The sequence below is a fragment of the Eimeria acervulina genome, genomic scaffold (assembly GCF_000499425.1).
Source record: "Eimeria acervulina Houghton genomic scaffold, Eah_scaff54, whole genome shotgun sequence".
NCBI classification, from domain to species: Eukaryota; Apicomplexa; class Conoidasida; order Eucoccidiorida; family Eimeriidae; genus Eimeria; species Eimeria acervulina.
In genome coordinates, this window is record NW_013549742.1 from 1 (window position 1) to 24,833 (window position 24,833).

General features: G+C 53.0%; 2 protein-coding genes across 2 annotated transcripts; both read left to right on the top strand.

Annotated features, from left to right (window-relative positions):
• Positions 1 to 148: 148 nt before the first annotated feature.
• Positions 149 to 17,317, top strand: EAH_00010500 (hypothetical protein; the record flags this gene model as incomplete). The annotated part of the gene is made up of 33 exons (XM_013395105.1): positions 149 to 425; positions 1,047 to 1,433; positions 1,706 to 2,012; positions 2,305 to 2,498; positions 2,718 to 2,770; positions 2,954 to 3,340; positions 3,564 to 4,136; positions 4,298 to 4,861; positions 5,137 to 5,147; positions 5,326 to 5,402; positions 5,990 to 6,397; positions 6,830 to 7,188; positions 7,409 to 7,552; positions 7,841 to 7,998; positions 8,201 to 8,426; positions 8,608 to 8,658; positions 8,988 to 9,315; positions 9,578 to 9,728; positions 10,270 to 10,435; positions 10,619 to 10,944; positions 11,174 to 11,300; positions 11,493 to 11,737; positions 12,178 to 12,302; positions 12,437 to 12,812; positions 12,950 to 13,354; positions 13,578 to 13,783; positions 13,997 to 14,354; positions 14,698 to 14,856; positions 14,987 to 15,088; positions 15,267 to 15,587; positions 15,792 to 16,129; positions 16,314 to 16,359; positions 16,535 to 17,317. Coding segments are annotated over 33 exons (8,738 nt in total), but the record flags the coding sequence as incomplete, so codon positions are not given.
• Positions 17,318 to 17,504: 187 nt separating this feature from the next.
• EAH_00010510 (hypothetical protein, conserved) lies at positions 17,505 to 23,851 on the top strand (the record flags this gene model as incomplete). The annotated part of the gene is made up of 14 exons (XM_013395106.1): positions 17,505 to 17,683; positions 18,033 to 18,183; positions 18,358 to 18,531; positions 18,818 to 19,096; positions 19,229 to 19,441; positions 19,632 to 20,585; positions 20,729 to 20,840; positions 21,197 to 21,265; positions 21,400 to 21,575; positions 21,854 to 22,378; positions 22,510 to 22,649; positions 22,838 to 22,994; positions 23,193 to 23,251; positions 23,704 to 23,851. 14 exons carry the CDS (start codon positions 17,505 to 17,507, stop codon positions 23,849 to 23,851), a joined length of 3,336 nt encoding a protein of 1,111 aa, XP_013250560.1.
• Between the last annotated feature and the right edge of the window lie 982 nt (positions 23,852 to 24,833).

Below are 24,833 nucleotides of genomic sequence, written 5' to 3' on the forward strand. Positions count from 1 at the left end.
TCTCTCTCTCTCTCTCTCTCTCTCTCTCTCTCTCTCTCTCTCTACATATATATATATATATGTAAATATATATATGGTGTTTAGGGATTAGGGTTTAGGGTTGACGCGGAGGGTGTAAAGATGTACAGTGTGTCTCCTTGAACGTTAGGGACTGTGGGGCGTAATCCCGGGAGCAAATCGGAGACAGACTGCGAGGCGTGCGAGCCCGGGGTCACCTGCCAAGTGCAAAATGGGGTGTTAGTCCAGCAGCCATGTCCTGCAGGTCATTACTGCCCTGCAGGATCTGTGACGGCTCAGAGGTGTCCCCTTAGCACTTATAGAGGATATACAGGGGGGAGCTCTGTTGACGATTGCTTCCCCTGTCCTGCTGGCTACTTCTGCTCTGGAACGGGTCTCCTTACACCCTCAGGTGCCTGTCAGGCAGGGTAAGCAGCATCACCCTTCGTTATAAGGATTAAGTCAAGCTGTTGGTTCTTTTGATTGCGATGTTTAGGAGTTATCGTGTAGTTGTACTTACTTTTTTCAACTGTCTCTTTCTCTTCTTCTCCCTTTTTTCTTTGGGGGCTCCTGCCTTGGGGTCCCTTCTCCTAATGCCAGTCTATGCAACGTACTACATCGCAAGTTATGCTAACAACTGAATAAAACAAACTGCATATATATACATATATATATGTATATATATATATATATACTGCAACTTCTTCTACTTGTGTGCATGTTTATCTCTTTTTTTTGGCCGTATACGCATCGATGTCTTTTTTTCCTGCTATTCGGTGTCTTTGTCTAATATTCTGCATAAATGTGTCTTTATCTCGTGGTGCACATATCTGCTTCTTTGTCTAATATTATACACATTTGTGTCTTTTCCTCTTGTACATATATGTCTCTTTTTCTAGTGTAGTATACGCATTTGTCTTTATCAAATACTGTACTAACTCTCACTCCCTTTTTGTGTCTCAACGTGTTTTGTGTTTGTTTATATATTGTTAAGGGTTTTAGGGTTTAGGGTTTAGAGTTTAGTATTTATGTGTTTGTTTGGTTTGCAGTTACATTTGCTTGGGGGGCGCAACGACACCTCGGCCTGAAGACGGTAAAACGGGCTTTGCATGCAGTTTAGGTGGCTATTGCCCAGCAGGTGGCTTGCAGAAGCAGCCTTGTTTAGGGGGTACATACAACCCAGATAAGATAGGGCATGGTCCAGCTGACTGTGTCTCCTGTCCCCCTGGCTACTACTGTGAGGGCAGCACTAGCACAGCCCCCACGGGGTTGTGTGAAGCGGGGTATATTTGCCCTGGGGGCGCCAGCAACCCCAGACAGCAGAGGGCCCCCAAAGGGCATTTCGCTGCTGAAGGGGCTGCTAAGGCCACCCCTTGTCCTAAGGGCTCATTCAATCCCAACGAGGCACAAGCAGAGTGCACGCTCTGTTTAGCCGGGTACGCGCCCGACCGGGTGTATAGGCACCTCATGCTGCTTGAGGACAGTAGGAGACCACCAAGAAAAAGCATAGTAGAGACAGACAAACGCATCCATATACGATACTGCAAGGCTGCTGCATTCTTTTTTATAGCAGCAGCACCTGCAGATGCAAGCAGCAGCAACAGCACCTGCAGCTGCAAGCAGCAGCAGCAGCAGCTGCTGCTGCTGCTGCCATGCGCAATCGTACGTAGAGACACCAAATGTGTTTCTGTTATGTGTGTCTCTGCAGCTTCTACTGCCCTCAAGAAGGATCGGAGACACTTGTGGAATGCCCTGCGGGCTCTTATTGCGAGGAGGGTTCGGTGACCCCCACTCCATGCCCCGAAGGGACTCTTAGCTCAAGCCCCATGCAGCCTTCTATAGACAGCTGCAGGCCCTGTCCCCCAGGATACTACTGCTTCGGCAAAGGTAACCAGCTGGTCTCCGGCAGCTGCGATGAGGGCTACTTCTGCGCACGAGGAGCATCTGTACCAAGACCCGAGAAGGCGCCTGACAACACCGCAGGGCCTTGCCCAAGAGGCACCTACTGTACCAGAGTTCGTTGCAACATATCACCAACAGCTTCTTCTTCCCTCCAGTTTGCCTGCCTTAGCCTCCTTCAACCCTAAACCCTAAACCCTAAACCCTCAAAAGACGGTGAGGACAAGGCAGCGTTCAGGGCGGTGATGTGATGGATAGGGCTAGGGTTTAGGTTAGGGTTTTTCGTTTAGCACAAGGCCTGTGAGGAGACAGCTGAAGTAGCGTTTTGGTTTGCGTGTCTCCTCTGGAGCCGCGACAGAGACAGGAAGTTTCTTTCTTGCTGCTGCATGCATGCACTGCGGTGTATAGGGACTGGAGCGGCCCCACTTGTGCGAGTCGGGGACCTACGGGGCCACCGACCGACTGGTGATGAACTACCAATGCACAAAGTGTACAGAGGGTTCTTTTTGCTCTAGGATGGGGTTGAAGGAGCCCGAGGGCCGCTGTGCCCCCGGCTATCTTTGCCCCGCAGGCAGCCGCACACCCTACGCTGTTCCATGCAAGTAAGCATGCCTGCAGAGGTGGCCAGCAGCGGTCGAAGTGTCTCCTTCGCGAGAGGAGGCAGTCGCTAGCTGCCGTCAGGCGCGGGCTTGAAGGCCAAGGGCCTCTGCACATATGGATAGCCTGCTGTTGTCTAGTTCTGCGGGAGCTGCGTTGTCTCTTCTTCTACTGTTTGAGCTGAGCTGGGGTGTATACGCTGCTTGATGCTACTGTGCGAGCAGAGCGGGGAACTACTGTCCAGCTGGCGCTACTGGGGAGATCGCTTGTCCTGCTGGTGTGTCTGTCCCCTTTCTATACAAAGTCTCATGAAGTGCATTGTCTCCTCTTGCCTGCATTCCAGTTTATGCACCTGCCTCTTTCTACCGTCTCTCCGCATTCTTTGCTTGCTGGGGCGGAGACACTATGTGTGTATTGTCTCTTCTCCGGTGTCTCCTGTCCTCTGTTGGGTTTGTCTCAGGGAGCTTTAACTGGGTCTCCGGCGCTGCGGAGTGCCTGCCTTGCCCCGCGGGTTTCTCTTGCGGCATTCGTACAGCCAACTATGCATCCCATCTCTGTCCCCAGGGCCACTACTGCCCCGCCAGCTCGGACTCTGCTGCTCCGCCTCAGTGTCCCTCGGGGACCTTTGCGGCTGGCCAGGGCCTCAAGAGTCCCTATCAGTGCCAGCCCTGTCCCCTCGGCAAGGTATGCGGCGACCCGGGCCTTACAAGTGCAGACACTGTCTGTCCTGCTGGTTATTACTGCCCCCCAGGAGATCAGGCCAACCAAGCGGCTACAGCTGTCCTCATCTGTCCCGCTGGAAACTACTGCCCCGAGGGATCTGTCTCTCCTATCCCATGTCCTGCAGGTACAACACATCTGGCTGTCTGTCTCCGCTCTATTCGTCTCTATTGACCCTTATTTCCCTTAGCCTTTCCCGGCCAGCACCCAACACCTAGCTGGGCTTAAGGAGACGCAGGCTAAGGGAAGGCGCTAATCATCAGTTCTCGGTGTCTCTTGCAAATGCAGTGTGCACATTAGAGACAGTATGTACAGCTGTCCTGCTTGTGCTGGGTGTCTCCTTTTTATAGGCAAACTCTGCACAGCTGACGGCCTCGAAGAGCCTGACATGACCTGCCCTGGGGGCGTGTTGTGCGCGGAAGGGTGCTCTTCCCTGGAAGAGGCAACTCCTTGCCCTCTTGGCTTTGTTTGCGAGGAGGGGTCCCTGGACCCTGTCCCCTGTCCCCGAGGCACCTACGGCTCCCAGGCTGGGTTTGTATCTTCCGTACAGTGTAGACCCTGTACAGGCGGCTACTACTGCGACGGCAGCACCTCGGGACAGATAACTGGGAGTTGTGTTGCGGGTTTCTACTGCCCCGAGGGATCGACATCTCCCTGGGCAAAGCTATGCCCCAAGGGGAAGGTGTGCCCTGCGGGATCCGCCTCCCCTGGAGACTGCCCTGTAGGCTACTCCACCTTTGCTGAGGGCTCCTCGACTTGCTCCCGCTGCACTGCAGGCACACAGTGCAAAGACGGAAATGTCTCCTCCTGTGCCAAAGGCCACTACTGCGACGGGAAGAACGACGCTCAGCTCTGCCCTGCCGGCACTTACATGCCCTTTGATGGGGCCACCAGCGCGGACGCCTGTCTCCCTTGTCCCGAGGGTGGGGAGGAGACACCTGTTTCGTTTAAAGCACCTCAAAGCCTCAGACGCAGAGTTGCTGCAGCAAGTTAACAGCAAATGCACTTGGTGGTGGTGCTCTCCACACTCTCTCCTGTACCAGCTTTGTCTCGTGTCTCCGCACTGTCTCCTCTGTCTCCGCAGGCTACGCCTGTCCCACCGCTGGCTCGGATACCCCCACTGCATGCGCTGAAGGCTACTACTGCATTTCGCAGTCTGTCTCTCCGACTCCCGCCAGCTCCCTCCTTCTGGATAAGGTGTTAGCAGCTGCTGAGGGGGCCTCAGGTGCCCCCACAACAGGCGGAGGACCCTGCCCTGCCGGCACCTATTGCCCACCCAGCGCTCGCTTCGCTAGGCCCTGTCCCCCTGGCATGTACTGCGGGAGGTCCCTTCTGACGGAGCCCCAGGGCGCCTGTGCAGCAGGCAGCTTCTGCGGAAATGCTGCCGTCACAGACAGCCCCTCGGGCCCCACACACATTTGCCCCTCCAAGACTGTGGGAGGACTGTGCCCTTCAGGTGCGTCAGACAACCCAGGAGACAGACTGAGAAGCGGGTTGTCTCCTGCTGAGAGGCCGTCGGGTGTATACGATTGTGATGCAGCTACTAGACACGTGCTATGCGTCAGCTGTCTCCGTGTATTGCGGTGTATGCGGTCTTTAGGCTCCTATTGCCCTGCCGGCGCCTCAGTGCCCATCGCCTGCCCCAGCGGTACGTACAGCTGGCTAAGCTAGTGCAAGTCTCCTTATCTGTATGGATTGCTGGTTAGGTGGCTACTTTCCCGCCCCCTTGGCTAGCTAACTAGGTAGCTGGCTAGCTAGGTAGCTGGCTAGCTATCCTTATGCGGGTGCATGCAGGGACTGTACGCCAGCACCGGTCGGGGCGGGAGCTCAGTGCATGTGATCCTTGTCCTGCGGGGACATACTGCCCGAGCACAGGTCTCCTTAGGGAAGTGGGCAAGTGTGCTGAGGGTTTCTATTGCCCAGAGGGCTCTAAGGTGAGTCTACAACAGCCTATAAGCTTTTGAAGAGGTACATAGGGAGCTAAAGGTAAAAAGGAAGGCCCAGGAGACACCATCAGGCAGCCCTGCTGCGGCCAACCCGACTGCAATCCAGGAGACAGTGCCTTACAGCCACTGCTGCTGTCCCCTTCTCCTCCCTCCATTCCTTCTTCAGGATATCGCTGAAGAACTGTGCCCAGCAGGCGCGCGCTGCGGGAGTGGGGAGGGGGAGCCTCAAACTTGTCCGGCTGGGTGAGTCTACCGCAAGAAGCCCCAATGTACATTTAATTTCTATCGCTTTAGTGCTGCACCTGGGGGTCAGTGCAGCAGCAGCTGCAGGCTCTGCCGCCACTGCTGCTGCTGTTGCTACAGCTGCTGCTGCTGTGGTTGCTGCGGCCGCCGCAGCAGGTGCAGCAAATGAACGCTGTAGCAGCAGCGGCAGCTGCAGGGTCTCCTGGTGTACAGTGTCTCTGGTTACGCAAGCCCTAGCTCGCCTTCTTGCCCTTCATTGTCTGCCTGCGGATGTGTGCATGTGGCCTACTGAATATAATATATATATATATATATATATATATTTATATATATATATATGTACAACCCGAGCCTGTACAGCTGCTCTGTGTGTCTGCTGGGGAGGGCCAGAAGGGCGCATATTCTTTGCACTCTTGCTGGCGCGAGTCTCATGAAACGCAATCAAAGGGGGGGGAGGGCATGCAGCAGTGGCTGTCAAGATGCTCTTGGAGAGTTGGCTTGCAACGGAGCAGATGACAGTAGTGCTGTTTGTTGTCCCTTGAGCATTTATTTTTAGAAGCATGCAGCTGCTTTTTCGGGTGTCTCAGGAACTACCAAATAGACGGGGGCAGCGGGAGCTGCATCAGCTGCCCCGCCGGCTTTTATTGTTCAGAGGCCTCAGCAACTCCTACGGTTTGCCCTAAGGGCCGCTTCTGTCCCTTAGGGGTCTCTGAACCCCAGCCCTGTCCCGTGGGCACCTATAGAAACGCCACTGGAGGTGTCTCCGTGGGAGACTGTTTCCCCTGTCCCCCTGGGAAGTACTGCGCTCACGAGGGCACCAGCGACGACGTGCAGCTGTGTCCCGCAGGGTATTACTGCAGTCTTGGGGCCGGCACCTTAAGCAACTCAAGGCGCGATGGCTCCACCGAAGAAGAGCCCTCCGCAAGCTCACGAAGAGAAGACACAGAAAATGAGGACCCTTGCGGCGGTGTTCTCCCTTGTATTTATGCGCGAGTGTGAGTTAAGATAGGCATGTACACACATTCTTATCTTATATGAACCCTTTAGAAGCAGCGACGGGCAGAACTATGCCTATAATGAGAGCTGCGGATATTACTAGGAGAGTGCAACCAACCTTGGGTCTCCCACGCCTGACGAGAGGATCAGCGGGAGTTATTATTTGGGTGTATGCACCGTCATTAATGGTCTGCAGGGGTTACAGCAGGGTGCATGCACCCTCATGAATGAGTTTCAGGGGTTGTGGGAGGGTGCATGCACCCTTATTATTATTAGGCTGCATGCGCCTCAAAGTAGCAGATGAACACACGGGAGAACTACTCCTTCGCAGGAGTGCTCAGGAGGCTGCCTGCGCCCCCGTCTCCCCCCAAACGCGGCGCAGAGACACCCAGCCTCGTTCCCTCTTTGCTTGTCCCTTGCATGCGCCTCAGGTGCCCCCCAAATAGCTACTGCCCAGAGGGCCACTGGTCCCCCATTCATTGCCCCAGCGGCACTGGGCACACGCGGAAAGGCGCGAGCTCAGAGTCAGAGTGCCTCAAGTGTGCAGCTGGGGTGTACTGCGGGAGTTCAGGTAACAAAGCTCCCTGCGACGCTGGTTTTATATGTTATGGGGCGGCGTTAACGGCGAGGCCTTCTGACGGTACAACAGGAGACATGTGCCCCAAGGGACACTTCTGTCCCCAAGGCACTACCAACAGCAGAGTCTGCCCCATCGGCACGTACGGGCCCACGAAGGGGCTCACAGACACCTGCATCCCGTGCCCTGCAGGCGTCCAGTGCAACCAGGACGGTGAGGGATAATTGCATGCACAAGGCACTCAAGCTGTATACAGGCATGCTTGCTGCTGCTGCATCTGGCAGGATTCGTTCAAAGGACCGCAGGTCCCTTAGCCGTCATATCTCTCAACCCGTCTATGCTTCAGCTCAGTAGGCAGTGGAAGAGCAGCGCAGGCATCGCTGCACCTCCAAAAGGCAGTAAGGAAACAGCTGTATTGTCCTTCTTGCTTCAGGCCTAGAGGCCCCATCAAAAGACTGGTGCCCAGTAGGGAACTACTGTCCAGAGGGCGCCATCAGCCCGCGGCCGTGCCCAGTAGGGAGCTACAATGGCGAGCAAGGGCAGACGAGCGAACGCGGCTGTCTGGCTTGCCCTCCAGGTAAGAGGATACAGCATACAGCCGCCCCCTTAAACACCGGTGTAACCAAAGCCGTCGCCCTTGGAGCTGCAGCAACTGCAGCAGCAGCACCTGCAGCTACTGAACCTGCATGCCTCAACCATACCAGCATTGTTTGCATTAAGGAGACACCCTTCTACAGAGCCCGATTGAGGCCCAGCCAGGTGCTGTACTTCTTCTCGTGCGGACCGCGTATAGAGGAGACACCTCTGTGTCGATGCTTCCTCCTCCCCCCCAAGGTTTTGCCTCTTTTCTGCATTTGTTCCTTAGGAAAGTACTGCGAGACAACTGGCCTCCACGAGCCCACTGGGGAATGCGCAGAGGGCACGTGGTGTATATCCGGCTCCCAGATACGCGACTCGTCGCTGGCGTACCTGCCCAGCGCCGTCGTGCAGTGCCCTGCGGGTTATACTTGTGCAGCAGGAGCTGTAAGCCCCTCTTAGCCTTCGCCTGAGAGATGCAAGAAGGCCTGCTAGGCAGCAGGCGTTGTCTGTCGGTGTCCCCTAGAAGCCAGGGACAGACACCGCAGAACACATACAGCTTCAACATATGTCTGCTTCATTCTTCTTGTGAGCAAAAGCGTCGAGAGTGTGGATTATGTTCTTTTCTCTGCTCTGTCCTGCCCTGCAGATCGTCCCAGAGCCCTGCCAATTAGGCTACTACAAAGATAAGCAAGGGGCTTCTGCTTGTTTGAAGTGCCCAGCAGGGGTTTACTGCGCACACGAGGCTGTCACGACGGCCTCAGCGGACGGGCCTTGCTTTGCAGGGTTTTATTGTTTAGAAGGCTCTGACACACCAACACCCAAAGACAATGTTAAGGGCGCAATCTGTCCTAAGCACAAATACTGCCCAGCAGGTAGCATACACCAACCCTAGACCCCACAATTAACATAACGTACGCGGCAGGCACGCATCCTACATGCATGCATGCATTCATGCATGAATTCACTAACCTCGCCTCGAAGTGCATGCCTTGCGGAAACGAACCGTTGGGTATAGGCATGCAGAACGTTGATCAGTGTTTGTTGGGTTCTCAGGCTCCTCCACTCCGCTGGAGTGCCCTGCGGGCACATATAATCTATCTGAAGGTACCCTCTATCCTCTTAGCTGAGTGAAGCCTTTGGAATCAATATTACTGCACGAGCTATTTCCCGTTCTTTGCTCTGTCTTGAAGATAGCTCTTGAGAGCCGCTTCTTACCCCTCGGCAGATAGCCCGTTTCGATCCGTCAAACATAAAAAGGCCCTACGGGGACAGTTTGCAGCAATCAATTAGCAGCAGCAGCAACAGGCCACTAAGGATTTGGCGGAGTCTCTTGAATTCACGCAAGCACTTTTCTGAATGACTGCTGTCCCCCTTGTCTCATCTGTCTCAGCCTGATGTAAGCTGCTGCTGCTGATACTGCTGTTGCGTTTTAGGGATGGAGAAATGCCCTGATTGCACTGCTGGCTTTATATGTAAAAACCAGCAGCAAACTGCTTGCCCTATAGGGGGGTACTGCCCCTCTGGGCAGTCGGAGGAGACACGGTGTGCCCCTGGGACAGTGGGTCTCTCAGAGGGCCTCAGCTCGCAAGAGCAGTGCGCAGAGTGCCCAGCAGGAAAAATATGCAAAGACGGAAACGCAAGTGAAGACTGTCCTGCAGGCACCCTGTGTCTGGGCGGTGCGGCGCCTGGGGTGACAGTCTCCTCGATCGACTATGAGCAGCAGGGCGGGAGCTTCTGGAGTGGCGTCCAAATACAACTTGCGTAAGTAGCACTTGTTCCGAAGACAGCGCATACAGCTCTACCCTTCCTCCGAGGCCTTCAAACTAATCTTGCCCCCAGGCGTTGGCTAACAGACTCAGCAGCCGGAAGCCTGTGGCGCTCTCATATTTGGGAAATGTAAAGAAAGGGGGAAAGGGCACTCTACAGGGTTTGTCTTAAACGTTTGCGTGTCTTGCTGAGGGATGAGGCCTTGCGTTTGAATGTGTCTCTGGTGTGATCTTGTTTGTGCCTCTACCAAACTCAGAGGGCCCTGTCCATTTGGTATGTATTGCCCAGCGGGAGCAAAGGTGCCGTCCCGGTGTCCCAACGGCTGGGCCACCCTTGCTGAGGGGGCGACGTCGGACGCCGAATGCGTCGAGTGTCCAACCGGCTACATTTGCAGCTCTTTGACAGTGGTAGGAGCCACGCATTTTCCTGAAGCCCTACTCCAGAGCTATGCTGTTTTCTCACGCTAGTGGTGGCTCTGCCGCCTCTCTTGCACAGCAAATTGCGGCCTTCTTATATGCCGAGAATGACTGGCTTGAGGCTGCGGTACTTTAGACGGGCATTGCTGATTCCTACGAATTACCTTTGTTGTCTTCGCTTGTCTGCTCCTGAATAGGTTCTTTAGCACAAGGCGAAGCTGCGTATACTGCCTGTTGAAATTCTCGCCATGGTTGCTGTTTCCTTGTCCTTCAGGCCCCAATAATTTGTCCAGAGGGCTCCTATTGTCTCCAGGGAGAGGCCACCCCTACTGTCTGTCCACCGGGAACATACCAGGGCGCTCGTGGGGCGACGACGGCCGGGATGTGTATGCCATGCACGGCGGTGGGTGTGGGATTATTTCTTTTGCTTGTTCTGCAGTCATGCCACTAGTATCTTTTCCTTAAAGTTCAGATGCATATCTGTGTTGCTGTGTAAGAGCTGTCTGCTGCCTTTGAGGGTGCTTCTCCGTAGGGACACTTCTGCCCCGTTGGGGGGATGGAGATATACACCAACAGCGTGTGCCCATGGGGGCACTACTGCTTGGAAGGCAGTGCGGAGCCCACGGCCTGTCTTCCTGGGACGTTCAACGACCGGGTGGGCACAAAGTCCGCTGAAGAGTGCAGGCCGTGTCCTCAAGGTACGCGTTAGTGCCTCAGCCCCTCTAAACAAGACAGTTTGGGAGGAGACGTCTGTACAACTCCTGCACGCGTATAGGAAGTTGAAGGGGCCACGGGGTCTCGCTTCAAGGCCCGCTGTAGCGGCAATCTCCTGATATCGCTGCGTGCCCTCTCTACCTCGCTGCCTTCCATGTTTCTTTCAGGCTTCTCGTGTCCTGGAGAGACGGCGGCAAACCGCTCATTTGCAGAAAAAGCGCTGGTGGAAGGTATTGAATGGGCGATACTGCTGCAGCGGGAAAATGCAAGCTATAGGAAAGCCTGTGTGGCGAAGGCGTATTGCCCGGAGGGGTCTACAGAGCCCATACCCTGCCCGCGGAATTTCTACTGCCCAGGAGAGACTGTTGAACCGATTGCGTGTCCTGCCAACCACTACTGCCCCGAAGAGACAGACACTCCGCTGTCGTGCCCAAAGGGGTATTTCTGCCCTGGAGGCAAGGAGGAACCCTTCACGTGTCCACCCGGTAGTCGGGTGAGTCAAGAGCAGGCCTTTTATTCCTTTTCGTCTAAAGGAGCACGTTGTCTTGCCTCTTTTTAATGTGTTAAACAACAAGCGGCAGGCTACCGCCCGCCTGCGTCGCCCGCTTGCTGCTGCTCTGCGCAGCCCTGCCGTTGGCTTCAAGGTGCCCTACTGCGTTGTTGCCTGCTTTGTAGCTTCCTGCTCGTGCTGTACAACGGTTGTTAAGGTTGCTTACCTGCAGGCCACCTCGGCTTGCGAGGGAGCGTTCACTGCCGAGGAATGCTGCGAGCTGTGCCCGCCGGGGACCTACTCTGACGCAGAGGCATCGTTTGTCTGCAGTCCTTGTAGCCCAGGCTACATATGCACAGGTGCCCATCTCGCACTCATTCTGTTCTGCATATCTGATTTGCAGCTTTTGAAATAGTGCAGGGAGGGATAAAACGCACGCATGAAGCCTATCTGTGGATACGTGGCGTTGAACGGAAATAGGCGTAGTGTTCTATACATTCAGCACCCAATTGAGAGTTTAGAGTTTCCAGAGTTCGCTGGTTTGCTATTAGAGTTCGGTATTGTGATCTGCTCGAACAGCCTGTCTTGTGGGGCCGCTACAGAGGGATCGACAACTCCTACTCCGTCAGAAAGCGACGGCGGCGGCTACATCTGTCCAGCTGGATACTACTGTCCTTCGGGAGCCGTCACGCCTCATCCCTGCTCACCGGGAACGTATAGAGAAGATCCGGGCGGCAAAAGTGCCTCTGATTGCTTGCAGTGTCCTTTTGGCACCTACCAGCGCTTCGTTGCAATGGTGCGTCTGCGCGAATCGGCACAGCCGGAGCTGGGAGTCCTCGAAAGTCCTCAAGGCTATTACTGCAATCGTTCCCACTACTCAGAAGGCAGCACAAGCCCACTCTTCTCTACCAACTCCCTACCTGTTTCGTCTTGGTTTTCAATTTGGTGTTGCGAAAACGATGTCATTTCGAACTAGGCGCAATGCCGCGTATATGCATCCCCTAGATCGGGCTTGGCTGACCTGTTGCGCTCACGGGGAAGCACACCAGGATACCGAGCTGCAGGCTTTGGCAACTTGGTGCTGCTGCAGTCTGGGCATCAATATGGACCTACGACTGGCTGTCTTACGCTCATTCATGGTACACCTTTATGGGCGTAACACGTGGCATTTTAGGCTTCAGAAGCACCAGCGTTCGTTTCAAGGTGTTTCCTGCAGTGTTGGGTGGTGGGCTGCAGACCTCGTGTGACACGTGCGGCCCGAATTCCGTGGAAGAACGGCAGTTGGGGGCGTACACGTGCACGTGTTTAGGCGAAAATCGCGTGTACCAATACGGAGACAAGACGTGTCCCTGCCAGAGCCGGTTGGTTACACCGATGTCTCGCAACCGCGCCAAAGCCTGAGTACAGGTCCCCTGCCTCTCTAACTGTCTCTTCGTCCCTCTGTGTAGCGCGCCGCCAAACTCTCTTCCTCCTTCCCTCTCCCCTTTGTGTGCAGATACGTGAGCTACGATCACCACCTAGAAGTGTCGGAGTTGGAAGACGGGACGCTGAAATGTCAGCCAGTGACGTTCAAGCGCTGTGAACCCCTCGAATACAGGGACTACCTGGGCCGTTGTGTGGCTTCAGCGGACTGCACGGAGGCCTGCGGCCCTGAGGGCGGCAACTTCCTGAACACTGTCGGCCTCTGTGAGTGCGCCAAAGCTATTGCAGAAACAGCGCAGTGCGACGGCAACTGCAAGCAAGCTCTGCCCACCGTAGTCCTGGAAGGAGATCAAATTGCCCTGAGGGAATCCGAGACAGGAGCAACGACTATCTTGCAGCACCCAGATATAGACCTCTCTGAAGCCTCTATGTACTGCTCGATGTTCAGAGTAAGACAGAGACAACCCGAGATAGGGGGATAAATTCAATCGTAGGGCGACCGCTCGCAACCGTGAGAGGATGCAGCTGTGTGCTGCTATGAGGCGGCAGTGGAGAGTCGAGTGAACGCAATATGTTTTCTGCATAGGAAATGTTTGCTGGTATTTCGATCCCCTGCAAAATCCACTTCCAACGGGCTGATAAATCGGGGCTGCACGGGCTGTACGTACCTCCAAGCTCACTTTGGTCCCCGTCGCGGAGCTGGCGCAGTGGGAAGCAAACTCGCCGCCCGCTTGCTTGGGCTCGCCGCAGCTCGTGGAAGACGAACGGCACTACACTAGGAATTGCATCAGAACAGGATGGATTTGCCTTTGGGGATTCAGAGATGCATCAGCAGCCACGTCGTGCAGGCAAACAGTTCCGAGACAGCGCCAGACAGCCGTCCTTGTCGGAGCTTCAGTCCATGATTGTCGACAATTCGGTAATCTGCGTCGTTCAGGGCTCCTCAATTGTATGGGAGCTGAAAGACGGTGTTTACCCCATATACATAAAGGTCAGTGCGGCATCCTCAAGACAAGACAAAGCTAGCGTATAATAATGACAGCTCCTACTGATGTTGGTAGCAGCTTGCCACTTGCAGCTGCGTTTCCCGCTAGCAGGACATACAACTTGTGCCAGTGTAGTGCTAGAGTGAAGGGGAGGCAGGGGGAAAGCTGAAGGCAGCTTTGTGGACTATGTTTCTTTTAATGCTTCACACGCGATTTGCTGCCTTTCAGGACTCTCTTCTGACCACAGGCACTACCTTCGACAGCACTGGCTTTAGGGCACTCAAGAAGCAAGTGGAGAATGGGAGAAGTCCCAATTTCTTTATTCATACGTTTGAAACTGAAGGGACATTCGTATTTGCTTCATCTAAGCACAACTCGAAAGTGTCGCTCGTGCGAGTTATGCCCCCAGGCATGGGCTGCCCGGGAGACACTGGGTGAGGGTTATTCACCAACGCTGCCCGCGTGCAGGATAAGGTTTCACAGTTACACAAATGTGCCGTGGCGTCCTACCCATGAACCGCCTGCCCCCCCTTCAATGCCTTCCGAATGATTTTGTTGCGTCTTCACGGCCTAGATGGGGAGCCAGAGCGCGCGTCATGCTATCTAGTTTCGGTGGTAAGTGAAGTGTGCCTGGAACTGGTGCTCAGATATCCTACTCCCATCCGTCTGCGCCCTTTGAGTCTCCTGGCCATATCTCTCCTGACCAGCAGCATCCTCCTCGACCCAGACTGGACCCTTCTTGTGGGACTGCTGGTAGCATTGGTGTTGGTTGTGGTGATCCTACTCGGCATAGCCGTACGCTTCGTCCGCCACCGCTGGGCCACTGCTCGGGCGCCATCCACTTTGGAGTCTGCTCTTTGCCTTAGAGGCAGTGATACGCTGGCCGTCAGAAGCCACAAAGAGACCCACCGTGCAGCGGTAGCTCTCTATTCCCGCTACATGAGGCCAACCGGCTCGACACGCATCTTCCACTACAGAATACGAGACGATCTGCTTGACAGCACAGTGAGTTTGAACCTGCAAGGTTCTTAGTAAAGTCTGCTTGCTGCCTCACTATTCGTGGTGGGACCGAATTCGTTATTCATTCATTGAAGGATGCAATGCAATAAAATCCAAAGCCCCATGTAGGCAACGAGCTGCAAGGGTCGCCTCAAGAAACCCTCGTAGTTACTATTGAAGGCGCCGGAGTTATTGTGTTTCATCCGCGCACAACCGTCTTTCACTACAGCAAGCATATGAGGTTCAATTTGATCCTTCACCTCCCAAAGCATCCAGGCCAACAGCTTGTGCAGTCGTAGCCACTGGAACATTTAGTATGGTTTGAAAGCCCTGCGATGCGGCATGGCAGGAACAAGAGCAGTACGACCCCGTTGCCGATGTGAAACCTGCGCTTGACCGGCTGCACGTTGAAATCGACATCCAGGACCTCCGTGTCGTGCAAGTAGGGACAGCTCAGCAGCAAATTCTCCGCATCAATCTGCCTTTTTTCCTGTTAAGCAATATCCTGGTATTCAGGTCGATATGATAATTTCCCGTGCATGTTCAGGTCATGCCTATAGGTTGGAGGCATGAATTTAGGTAAGTGTGTTGCCATTTCATTCATGAAAGTATGTGCTATGCTTTCACTATATCCTCAGGCAACCCTTGAGAAGCTGTGCGACATGCGGGCGGCTGTCACGCATCTGCTAGACCAGGAAATGCAGCGCGAAAAGGACACTTGTGCGGAGGCAACTCAGTTGGTGAGAAACGAAGAGGGCTTCCTCCTTTGGGTGGCCCCTGTTTCTGCCACCGCGCTTACACCTCGCTTTTCAGTTTGCTACCCATATACCTTGGGAGGTGAAAAGGCATTAAACGACACAACGAAAGGCGCCAGGCCAGACAAAAGCATTCAATCCATCTGCGATAGTATGGCCTCAGGTTGGGAAGATGCTTACTTCGTTGCAAGAGAGGGTTGATTCGTCGCAGCTGAGCGGCAACGTGTCAATCAACAGTCGGCACGTCACTGCGCTGCTGCGGTGCATCTTGGCGGCTCTCCAAGGCCCTGAAAAGCGCCAAGAAGCTGAGCAGAAGCTCAAGGAACTCGATAGCGAACTCCAGTCCAGGCAAGATCAAGAACAGCCCATTCTCAAGCGAGGAAACGCGGTCAACAAGGAGGCCGAAATATTGAGGGCGTGCGTCGCAAAGGCAGGCCCTTCTGTCTATGATTCCCTTGATGTAGCCATCAGGAATGCAAAGGAAGTATGTCGCCAATAACCAGCGCACTGCAAGCAGATATTCATCGTAGAACTTGCAAAAAAGCCTCACCAGTTGCCGTCTGCCTTGTTGACAGGGTTAGAGCAGCGTCTGTTCTTTATGACATTAGTGTGAGGCTTGTCTCTCTCTTGTGGGTCTTTGTCATTTTTCCCCCTTGCGCGCTGCAGTGCACTTATGACATGCTTGCAGAATAAGGAGTCGGTGGAAGACATTAAAGAGGTCACCGACCAGTTTGCCTCGAAGGCAACCGCAGACCCTGACGGCCAACGGCACTTCATGTTAGCATCGGTTTACGACTTGCTACTCAAACGAGAGTCGAAGCAGACCGCTGCCCGGTTCAAAAGCCTCTCATATTTGCACAGACACGTGGACCTGGCTGAACGTAGAATGAAGGAAAAGATTGACGCCTTCATTGCCCTTTGCACGATGTCCAGACAAGAAATGCTGGCTCTTCAAGTCTCGCAAAATACTTCCATCCTAGAGTGGCAGCAAAACAGGGTCATCGAGAGGGCTAGGGAAGATGATCGGTTAGCTCCCTAGCTCATTCGAGTGCACTTAATCAGCTTTTGAGGCCTATCTGGCTAGTAGGGCTCTTAGTGACGCCCTACGAAGTTGACTGTACGTTTGGGTGTGTGTCTTCCCCTTTGGAGACGCAGCCCTGTCTTTAGGAAGCGGTCATCTTCGGTGTGTTGGTGCTTTGCCATGCTGCAGAGTCTTAAGCGAAATATCAGTTCCTCTGAACCGAGTGTTTCAAGAGGTACAGTCGCTGCGCATCTCTGCTTTAGGCTAAATGCATTGGTAGTGAACGCTTCCCCATAAAAGGAGCAGAAGTGACACAGGAGGAGACCAACACGACAGGCACCTCCTCCCACCCTCCGTCGGTGCTTGACACACTGACGAAAGGCTCCCTGCGCATCTGCAATTTCTCATAGGTGCTAGCAGAACTGATGGTGGCGCGCGACGACGAAATTCCTTCCCTGGTGAATAACCTCACCGGCTCGATTGGGTCAATAATCCAGCAGAAGTGCGCCAAGTCGGTTGGCAACTGGACTCAGTCCTCTTACACACGCAATGCAGCGAAGCAGCTGAAAGAGCTGAAGCAGAAGCAAGAGGCCGAAATTATTGCGAAGGCCGAAGCACAGAGTGAACTACTGCACACTTCCCTGAAAACTGCCCACGACGCGATTGCGAGGCATTCCCATGTGTTGGCGGAGCGTGAAAGGTCAGCTCTGGCAAAACTCCACAAGGCTTTTAAAAAGGAAATTCGGTCCCTTTATGCAGCTGCAGTTGCAAAAGCGACCGCAGCAGCTGATGCTCACGCTGAGGCCTTAAGCTTGGCGCGAAAGTGCAAAGGCAGCTCAGGAGGAGCCGTTGTGAAAATGGTAACAGCATGTCTCACTGAGTCCGCGGAAGCAGACGCCCCACAAACGCTTTTGGCCTTGGACCCAGACCGCATTGAGGAAATGAAGAAGAGTGCACTGGATGCTGTGGCAGCCGCCTTCGCTAGGCGTGAAGAGCTGCAAAAGCAGTGCGAGGAAACCAGGCTCGCACACTTGGAACAACGCCATCAAGCCCTGCAGAAGTACATCGCCGACTCGTCTCGGCTGGCTGTAAGACCACCGCACCCGGCGATTGTTAACCTTTTAAGGACCTGGCAGCATCTAGATGTCTATTCCGGGCCTGAAGTTGGTGTTTGCCTGCACGCCCGATGCTAACCTCCATTGTTTTGCCCCTTGCTACACAAACAAGCGCTCCCTTTTGGTGTCGTATACCATCTAGAGGCCGAGGGAGACGGTGTACGTGCAGTCCGACCGCGCAAAAGGAGCTGTTGCCAAGATTTTAGGACTTGTTGAAACCGCCACGCTGGCTGAGGCTGGACTTGGGGCCCCACTCTTGAGGCACATGGGCTTATCTCGAGCTTTCGAGGACTTGTGCCAAGTTCGAGCGCTGCCTGACAGCACTAAAGATCGGGTTCACGAACTGCGGCAACAGCAGCAGGCGAGCCTCCAGGGCCTGATACAAGCCCAGTCCAAGCAGTTCCAAATCGCGCACGCAGGGGCGGTTGTCGCCCTCAAACGCACGTAGGTTTTCTGGTACAGCTCACCAGCCAAGCGCAGTTACACAGGCGCATCCTTCAGAGCATTTAAGAAGATTCCATTTCTTTCGCCCCTTCTTCTATTCTGCTCCTGGTCCGTTGGTTGCTCATAAGGCCAGAATAGAGACTAACTGCACGTGACGTTGCGCCCAAGGGCAGTTTCCGCTGGCTGCAGCCACATCCTCAATAATACGCTTGGAGCCCAAACATCTCAGTAACCTGTATTCGGCATCGCTATTTTTGTAGTTGAATGAGCAGTTGAGCTCGTGGTGTAAATGAAGGGTTCAACAGGATGTCAACTGCTTTCTGTGCTTCCTTCTTCGTCCAAAATGCAGAAACGGTCGATACATTGAGGGATTGAAGCAGGTAATGTATGCGCACCGAGAAGAGTCGTATGCCTTGGCAAAGCAGGCAGCAGAAAAAGTTGCGGCGCTTCATAAGGAAGACATGAAAGAGAGGACGCAGCTTAAGATCCTAGTGGCGCAAGTGAGTGTCTCGCAATCGCAATTCGTGAAAGTGTGGTATAGAACGCATGCTCAATTCCGAAGTCCAGTCGAGTCCCACAAATAGCAGCGAATTCCTGCACACTTTCCTGAGCCTGCACTTGGTGATCGCGCCTCTACATTGTAAGCTCTGATATCCTGTGAGCATGCACTGCAGAGCATCTCCGAGGCGTTCTTACTAGCATCAGAGGCCGATGTTCGCACTGAGACGTTCCAAAAGCAGTTGAATCTCCTGGAGGGCTACAGGGGCCATCAATACGATACATGTGAACTAGAATCTCGAATAAAGGAGATAGCACAGGGGGAACAGGACACAATCAAGCGGACACGCGTGAGTCACCAATGGAATCGACATCCCCGATGCAGCTTGCCTTAACGGCAACACTGCCGCAAGATGTACACTTGTTTCAGATGCTTAACAAGCACTTTAGCATACGCAGGAGTCGTGAAAAATGGAAGGAAAGCTTATCAAGCTCTCCACACTACTGTTAAATACTCGTGCATGAAAAGGGAGCCATCCAACATCGTCAACAGTAATCACCAAGCCAAGGATACTTAAGAAGAATTGCCGCTTGAGGTATAGTTTGGCATTGGTATTGCGTCAAATTGAGCAACAGTATTTGATCCAAGACTCAACATCTAGTTGGCAATGCTTTCAGGATGAAGAGGAATCTCGGCTTGCCTGTGAAATCACAGCCTTCGAAATGCTTAAGGCGAAGGAGGAGGAACTGCTCGAGCTCCTGCACTCTGAGGAAATAAGGGGCAGCGATACAGCGCATCTGGAGATTGCTGCAACTGAAGTACACGAAGCGGAAGTACAGAGTGCCACTTCTCGGGTTACAGAACTGCTGCTGCAGCACGCAGAAACAAAGGCAACGGCAATGATCAATATTTCTGTAAGTCAATGAGAATTCCGTATTGTGGACTTGCAACCTGTTTTCCGCGTGAGAGCATTTTCATTGGCTTTCTGGCCAGCTTCCCACTGCACTTATTCAACGAGTGCATCCATGCTCAGCTAATTCTTGCAGACTGGCGGCGCATCAACTGTAGACCCAGATATAGCCGATTATTGTGCAAGCTGGGAGAAGTTGCTCGCTGCATCAGCATCAAACAATGCCGATGAGATGCAAAGGCAAAAGGCCGCATATGGTGAACGCATGCGTAGCCTTTCGAAGTCCCAAGAGGCCCAGAAAGCCTCACGGCACAGGCAGCAGCTGAATGTGTCCCATGAAATTATGGAGGTGCGTCCACAGGCATTTGACTACACTTCTGTATACACTACACAATTGATACTCTAGGCCCTCTTTCCGTCCTCCATCTCCAGTCTTTCTGTTTGTGTGTGCAAATGATGTTGGCCGAATTTCTGTTTTAACTGTAACTACCGGCTAGTCAGGATTGCTTTGTTTTGTGTTTGTGATTCCGTTTTGACAGCTACAACAGTACCAGGGCCCACTGGCAAATGAAAAGGGCCGCTTTATGAATGACTTGCTGCGCCAGCTCGCTATCCACCAGGCGGATGTCGAGTTTGAACTTCAGAAAGCCCAACTGGCTCGCAAGCAGGAAGAGGAACTCCGATCAGTGGATGCTGAACTCGAAGAGCTCGAATCCCTCAGCCAACAGATGCAACTGGCAGGTACCACAGAACCGCTAACAGCAGTACAAGTTGGCTCTAGCCAGCCAGCTGAAGGAGACGCTTGTATGAATGCAGGAATGTCACCAGAAACTGCCGAGGGGGCACAGCAGGGGGAGGAAGGCCAACAGCAAATCAGCACAGAGACGCGACCAGCCGAGGAAGCAGGCGGGAGCCCCAATACGCTGGGTGGGAATGTTGATGGAGCCACCAGCGTGGATTGTGGAAATGAAGACCAAGAGGCACCGCTGCATTCTAGACAAGAAGCAGCTGCAGATAAACGGCGGCAGCTGGAGCTCGCGTTAGCTACAGGGGATATTAAGGCGGCCCAGGCGCAGCTCATGGAAGAATACCGAGAACGTCTCAGACAGGCTGAGACGGCCAATGATCAAGAGAGACTAATACAGGATCAGCGGGCTCAGCAATTAGTGCAAGAAAGGCGACAGCGCCTCCTTGAGAAGAAGGCCCGCCTTCAAGCCGAGCAGCAAAAGGCTCTGGAGGAACTGGAAAAGGAGAAGCAGGTGAAGCTTGACAGGCTCCAGCAGGAACTGCAACAAGACCTTGTTGACTTTTCCATCGAGTTTGAAGTAGAGCCCCACGAGCTGGACAAGCTTGCTAGGCAGCTTTGGACAGAATCCCACCAACGGTATCAACAGCAGCTGCGCGAAATGGAGAAGAGGCAGGCACACGCTATGGAAGATGCGTACGACAACTTCATTAAAGACTGGGCTACGCATCACGACGGCGAGGCCGACGTAAGTATTGTAACTGCGATACTTCTTATTGACTCGTGGTATGCAGACCGTGCCCTCGTTATACGGCATCAATGAGTGGGATGGGAAAGCTAAGCGTACAACCGCGTAAAGCTCTTTGTATTGCCGTTTACTGCTGGCGTCAGGCTGATCTCCAGTTGAGGCATGCAGGCTGGAGGGCTGCTTCGAGACGCATAGAAGACAGCCAGCTGCACGAAAAATGCGAGCTGGAAGAAACGTGGCAAGCATCGCTAGAAGGTATGATCCTTGTTGTGTACCAAGAAGACCCTTCTTTGTGATTACCAACAGAGGGAGATGGGGGTATATGCACCAAACTTGTGCATTCTCCGAACAAATAAGAGACTAAACTAACACCTTTAAAAGGGGGCACTTCGATAAGAACATTATTTGTAAATAGGCGTGCAGCAACGCATGCATTGCTCGCTCGCCCTACATTCTGTGTTCACCACACTGAGCTGCTAAGGATTGGGACGCTGGAGCTGTAGTCTGTCCAGTCGCGACGGGGCAACGGTTCAATTATCTTATGTATTGAGCCTCGCATTTTCTCATCTCCCGACGCACAATATATGCAAGGCTTTTTCTCCATTTTGCAGGAAAGCTGAAGCTGTTGGCTGCGAAAGGCAGCGAGGCGGCTAAGGCATATTTGGAAGAGACGCAAGAGAGTCAGTTATACCGAAAATAAAAAGCTACATGAAATAGCCGCTGCCTGAGTGATTTGAGACGCCGCAAGGGGTGTTACCTATCTCCACGAGATGTGCTGAAAGCTTCCCTGGTTTTCTGCTCCTGGATGTACTAGAAAAGGAACAGGCTCGCTGCGGCGCCATCTTGCCTGCAGCGAGGAGACGCATGGCTGACGCATGGAAGCAGCGATTCGAGGCAATTCACCAGGAACAGGTTGCCGCCCAAAGGGCAATGGAGGAAAAAGAGGCGGCTTACAAGGCTCATGTTGACGAGAGAATCAAAGCCGTAGAGGTGATCCTTTCTGCGTGTAGCTTACATCTGCATGTCGCCTCTTCTAGCAAATTACGACAATTGTGCCACGAAACACTATTCCCAGAAATGTCTCTAACAGCCTTACTTGTCGTCTTGTGCGAGCCTTCGATGCCAATAAAGATGGCGACTGTATCAGTGCCATAGCCTGCATCTTGTACTCTCCCCATATTTTACGCGCGCTAAAGACAGTTTTGCTGCTTTTTCCCATTCATGCCGCATAGCTCGAACCTCCCGAAATCCTTTCCATTTGGCTGCAGGCGCAATGGGCACAAAAGCTAGTTGACATGAAGAACGAAGAGTGGACGAAGCTGCAACAAGTCCAAGAGATGGTAGAGGCCGGCTTGAAGGAAAGGAGGAAGATGATTGATGCAACCATTGAAGCAAGGTCGAAGGCAAGCAAAGACGGAGCTGGAGCAGCAGATGGAATGCAAGGTAATGCTGTGCATGAACGATTGTTGAGTGAGCTCACAGCAGACATACGGCAGCTTGAGCGTGCCCTCCATGCTGAGAAGAACCGCCAGAACGCCATCTACCACGAAAAGTTGCTCAACAGGATGCAGCAAAGAAGGAGACGCATCATTAATGACGCAGCCAAGGAACGGAAAGCCATGGAACAAGATGCCCTAGAACAGCAGGCACAATTCCTCAGTCAGCAGCTTCACCGGCAACGATTTTTGTTTGGTCGGGCAAAGACCCAGCAGGTCAGGACCACAGTGGTGGCTTTAGTTAACGGCCGAACGCTAATGTGCGCATTTGCTTGGCGCCCTGTTCAGCGCGCGGGTGTGAGCCACCTGAGCGTTAATCAACTCTCACTGCCTATGCATAGCTACAGTGAAGGCATTGCGCCACTGCCAGTTTCATACAATCTACACTTCCGCTGACAGGAGGGTCAGCCGGTCCGCGATACGCGCAGGTGGCGCTCAAGTTCTCGCAGCAGTGGCTGGCAAAAGCCCGGCAGCACCTTCGGGCTGTTGCAGAAGGCGCAGATGAAGACGAGCAAAAGCTTCACGAATTGTCAGAGAAGGAATTTTTCAAAAGATGTGCTCGCATGCGGTACGTACTCCGACACCGAAAACTGATTGCCCGTAGGAAAAACGCGGATGGATCTCACTAGTTGGGATCGACTGACTAAATGCTCGGCACTAATTCATTTTCCTGCATTATGGAATGGGGCTGGTTGGTTAGGCGTGCGCCGAGACGTTTCCGTGTGAGCTGCACTTGCGGTCTTCACCTCTATGCAGCACAACATTGGCGAAAAGCATGAAGCAAATTGAAATCCTTATTAGAAACTTGATGCCCGAAAAGGGTTCACGTGAGTTAACAAAAGGGGACGGAGGGGCAAGTATTAAGGAAGATCATGAAAGCCAAGCCGCTCGCCTGAAGATGTGCCTTCAAGAGGTAAGCATTCTAAAGTCGTCCCCGCCAGATTTTCAGGGAAAATCCGCAAATAGACGCTTTAGTCTCTCCTTAATTTCACTATATATTGGATGTATGTTGCATATCGCAATCACTGTGTCTCCCTTCTGCTTGGATATTTGATGTTTCGAGACTAAAAGGAAGAACAATTTGATGTTTCTGGTGCATCTGCTGCCGCAGGTATCGAAGTCTACCACCCAGCTCAACGTTGTCCAACGCAGATTCCTTGGTCCCCGTACGTAAGATGTAAGCCAGTAATAGTTTTCACTTATCCGTCATTCTGCCTCAAAAACTCGCATCTCGTCGCTCCGTTATGGAGTCAATATATCCGTTTGTTTTTTGGTAGTCAGGAAAACCTTGCTCTAGTCAGTAGCTACTAGGCGCCGCAACGGGCTGGGTTGGCAGCCTAGATGCAAACTGCCCCCCTGAGGTTATCCCTGTGATCAGGGCTTTTCCCCGCCCAACAGTTTCCCCATATATCCCATATTAAGTAATTCATTTTATCTTTTTATATAAGGGTGCGCCCGTAGACGATTACGCCCCCTCACTGGCTAAAGCTCGTTATTCAACTCGACTGAGACCTGATTTCAGTTTGTTGTTTGAGCATACGTTTGGGTCAAAATCCATATGTTGACACGTCAGCAGCCACAAACTAGAGATCCATGTTGTTTCTAATGTGCATGCTGCCCAGTCAGGCAAGGCAGCGCATTCACATCTGCATCGGTCTGGATGTGATTTCCCAGAAGGCGGAAGCCTTGAAGAGTTTCATCGTTGCATGGCTGTTGCTTTTTGCACAACTTTACAATTTACAACTTGACAAGGTCCTACAGGCATTTTAATCGATGGATACGTGTGGTGAATTGACACCGCTGGCATCCAATATATCTGGGGAGTTCCAACGGATGCAGACGGCAACACGTTGCTTCGCCTGACGCAATACTTTACGATATGTGCCCCACGCACGCAAGAGAGAACTCAGCGGTGCAGCTTGTGGCTTCTAGTGTGCAACGGTAAAGGTTTGCAGGACGCAAGATACTGTCTGTGAATTTCGTAGCAACACACACTAGATCAAATGCTGCCGTTGGAATTAACGGTACTCATGCGGTGTACATACCCGTAGGTCATGCAGAAGAATTTACATTTGCTGCAAAGATATACAGTGGAAAATTAGGCTGCTAGACTGAGCCAATATTGGTGGAATTCCCCACCATTATTCAGAAAGGTCGTGCGGTTTTCCAAGAGAGCTGAAATGCGTTTATACTGAGCCATAGCAACTGCAGAAAATGCATGAACTTAACAGTTAGTCAAAACGCTGCATGCAGGCGGCCGGTGTGCTTTGAAGCGATGATTTGTTCTGAGGGGATCTGAAGCCTGTGACGCCCTTGCTAATCCGGAGAGTACCAAGCGTACGGTGTTGCTTCGTCTGGGCAAAACTCGCCTACGCATGCAACGATGTATCTTCTCTACATATATGGATAGCCTTTCTATGTGTATGCTGCGGCAACTAAAACCATATGGCCATTAATGTCTTCAGGGTGGCTTGCCTTCTCGCTACAATATTTTCACTTACACGCGTCAGGGCCATGGCAACGTTGCTCACCGCAACGATTGCATCTCCTGCTTATCAGAAAACTACACTCATGGCTTTTCTCTTTCCAACAATTTCCAAATACACTCATGTCCGGTATGCATCAAAAGTACGCGGCAGCTCGCACGATATAAGAAAGTTAGCACCGTTTAATGCATGCCCAGTGCTTGAGTATACAGGATAGCCGCTCGACGTAGCGGCGGTTGGCATTATTTGGTGCCTGCTGCATCCAA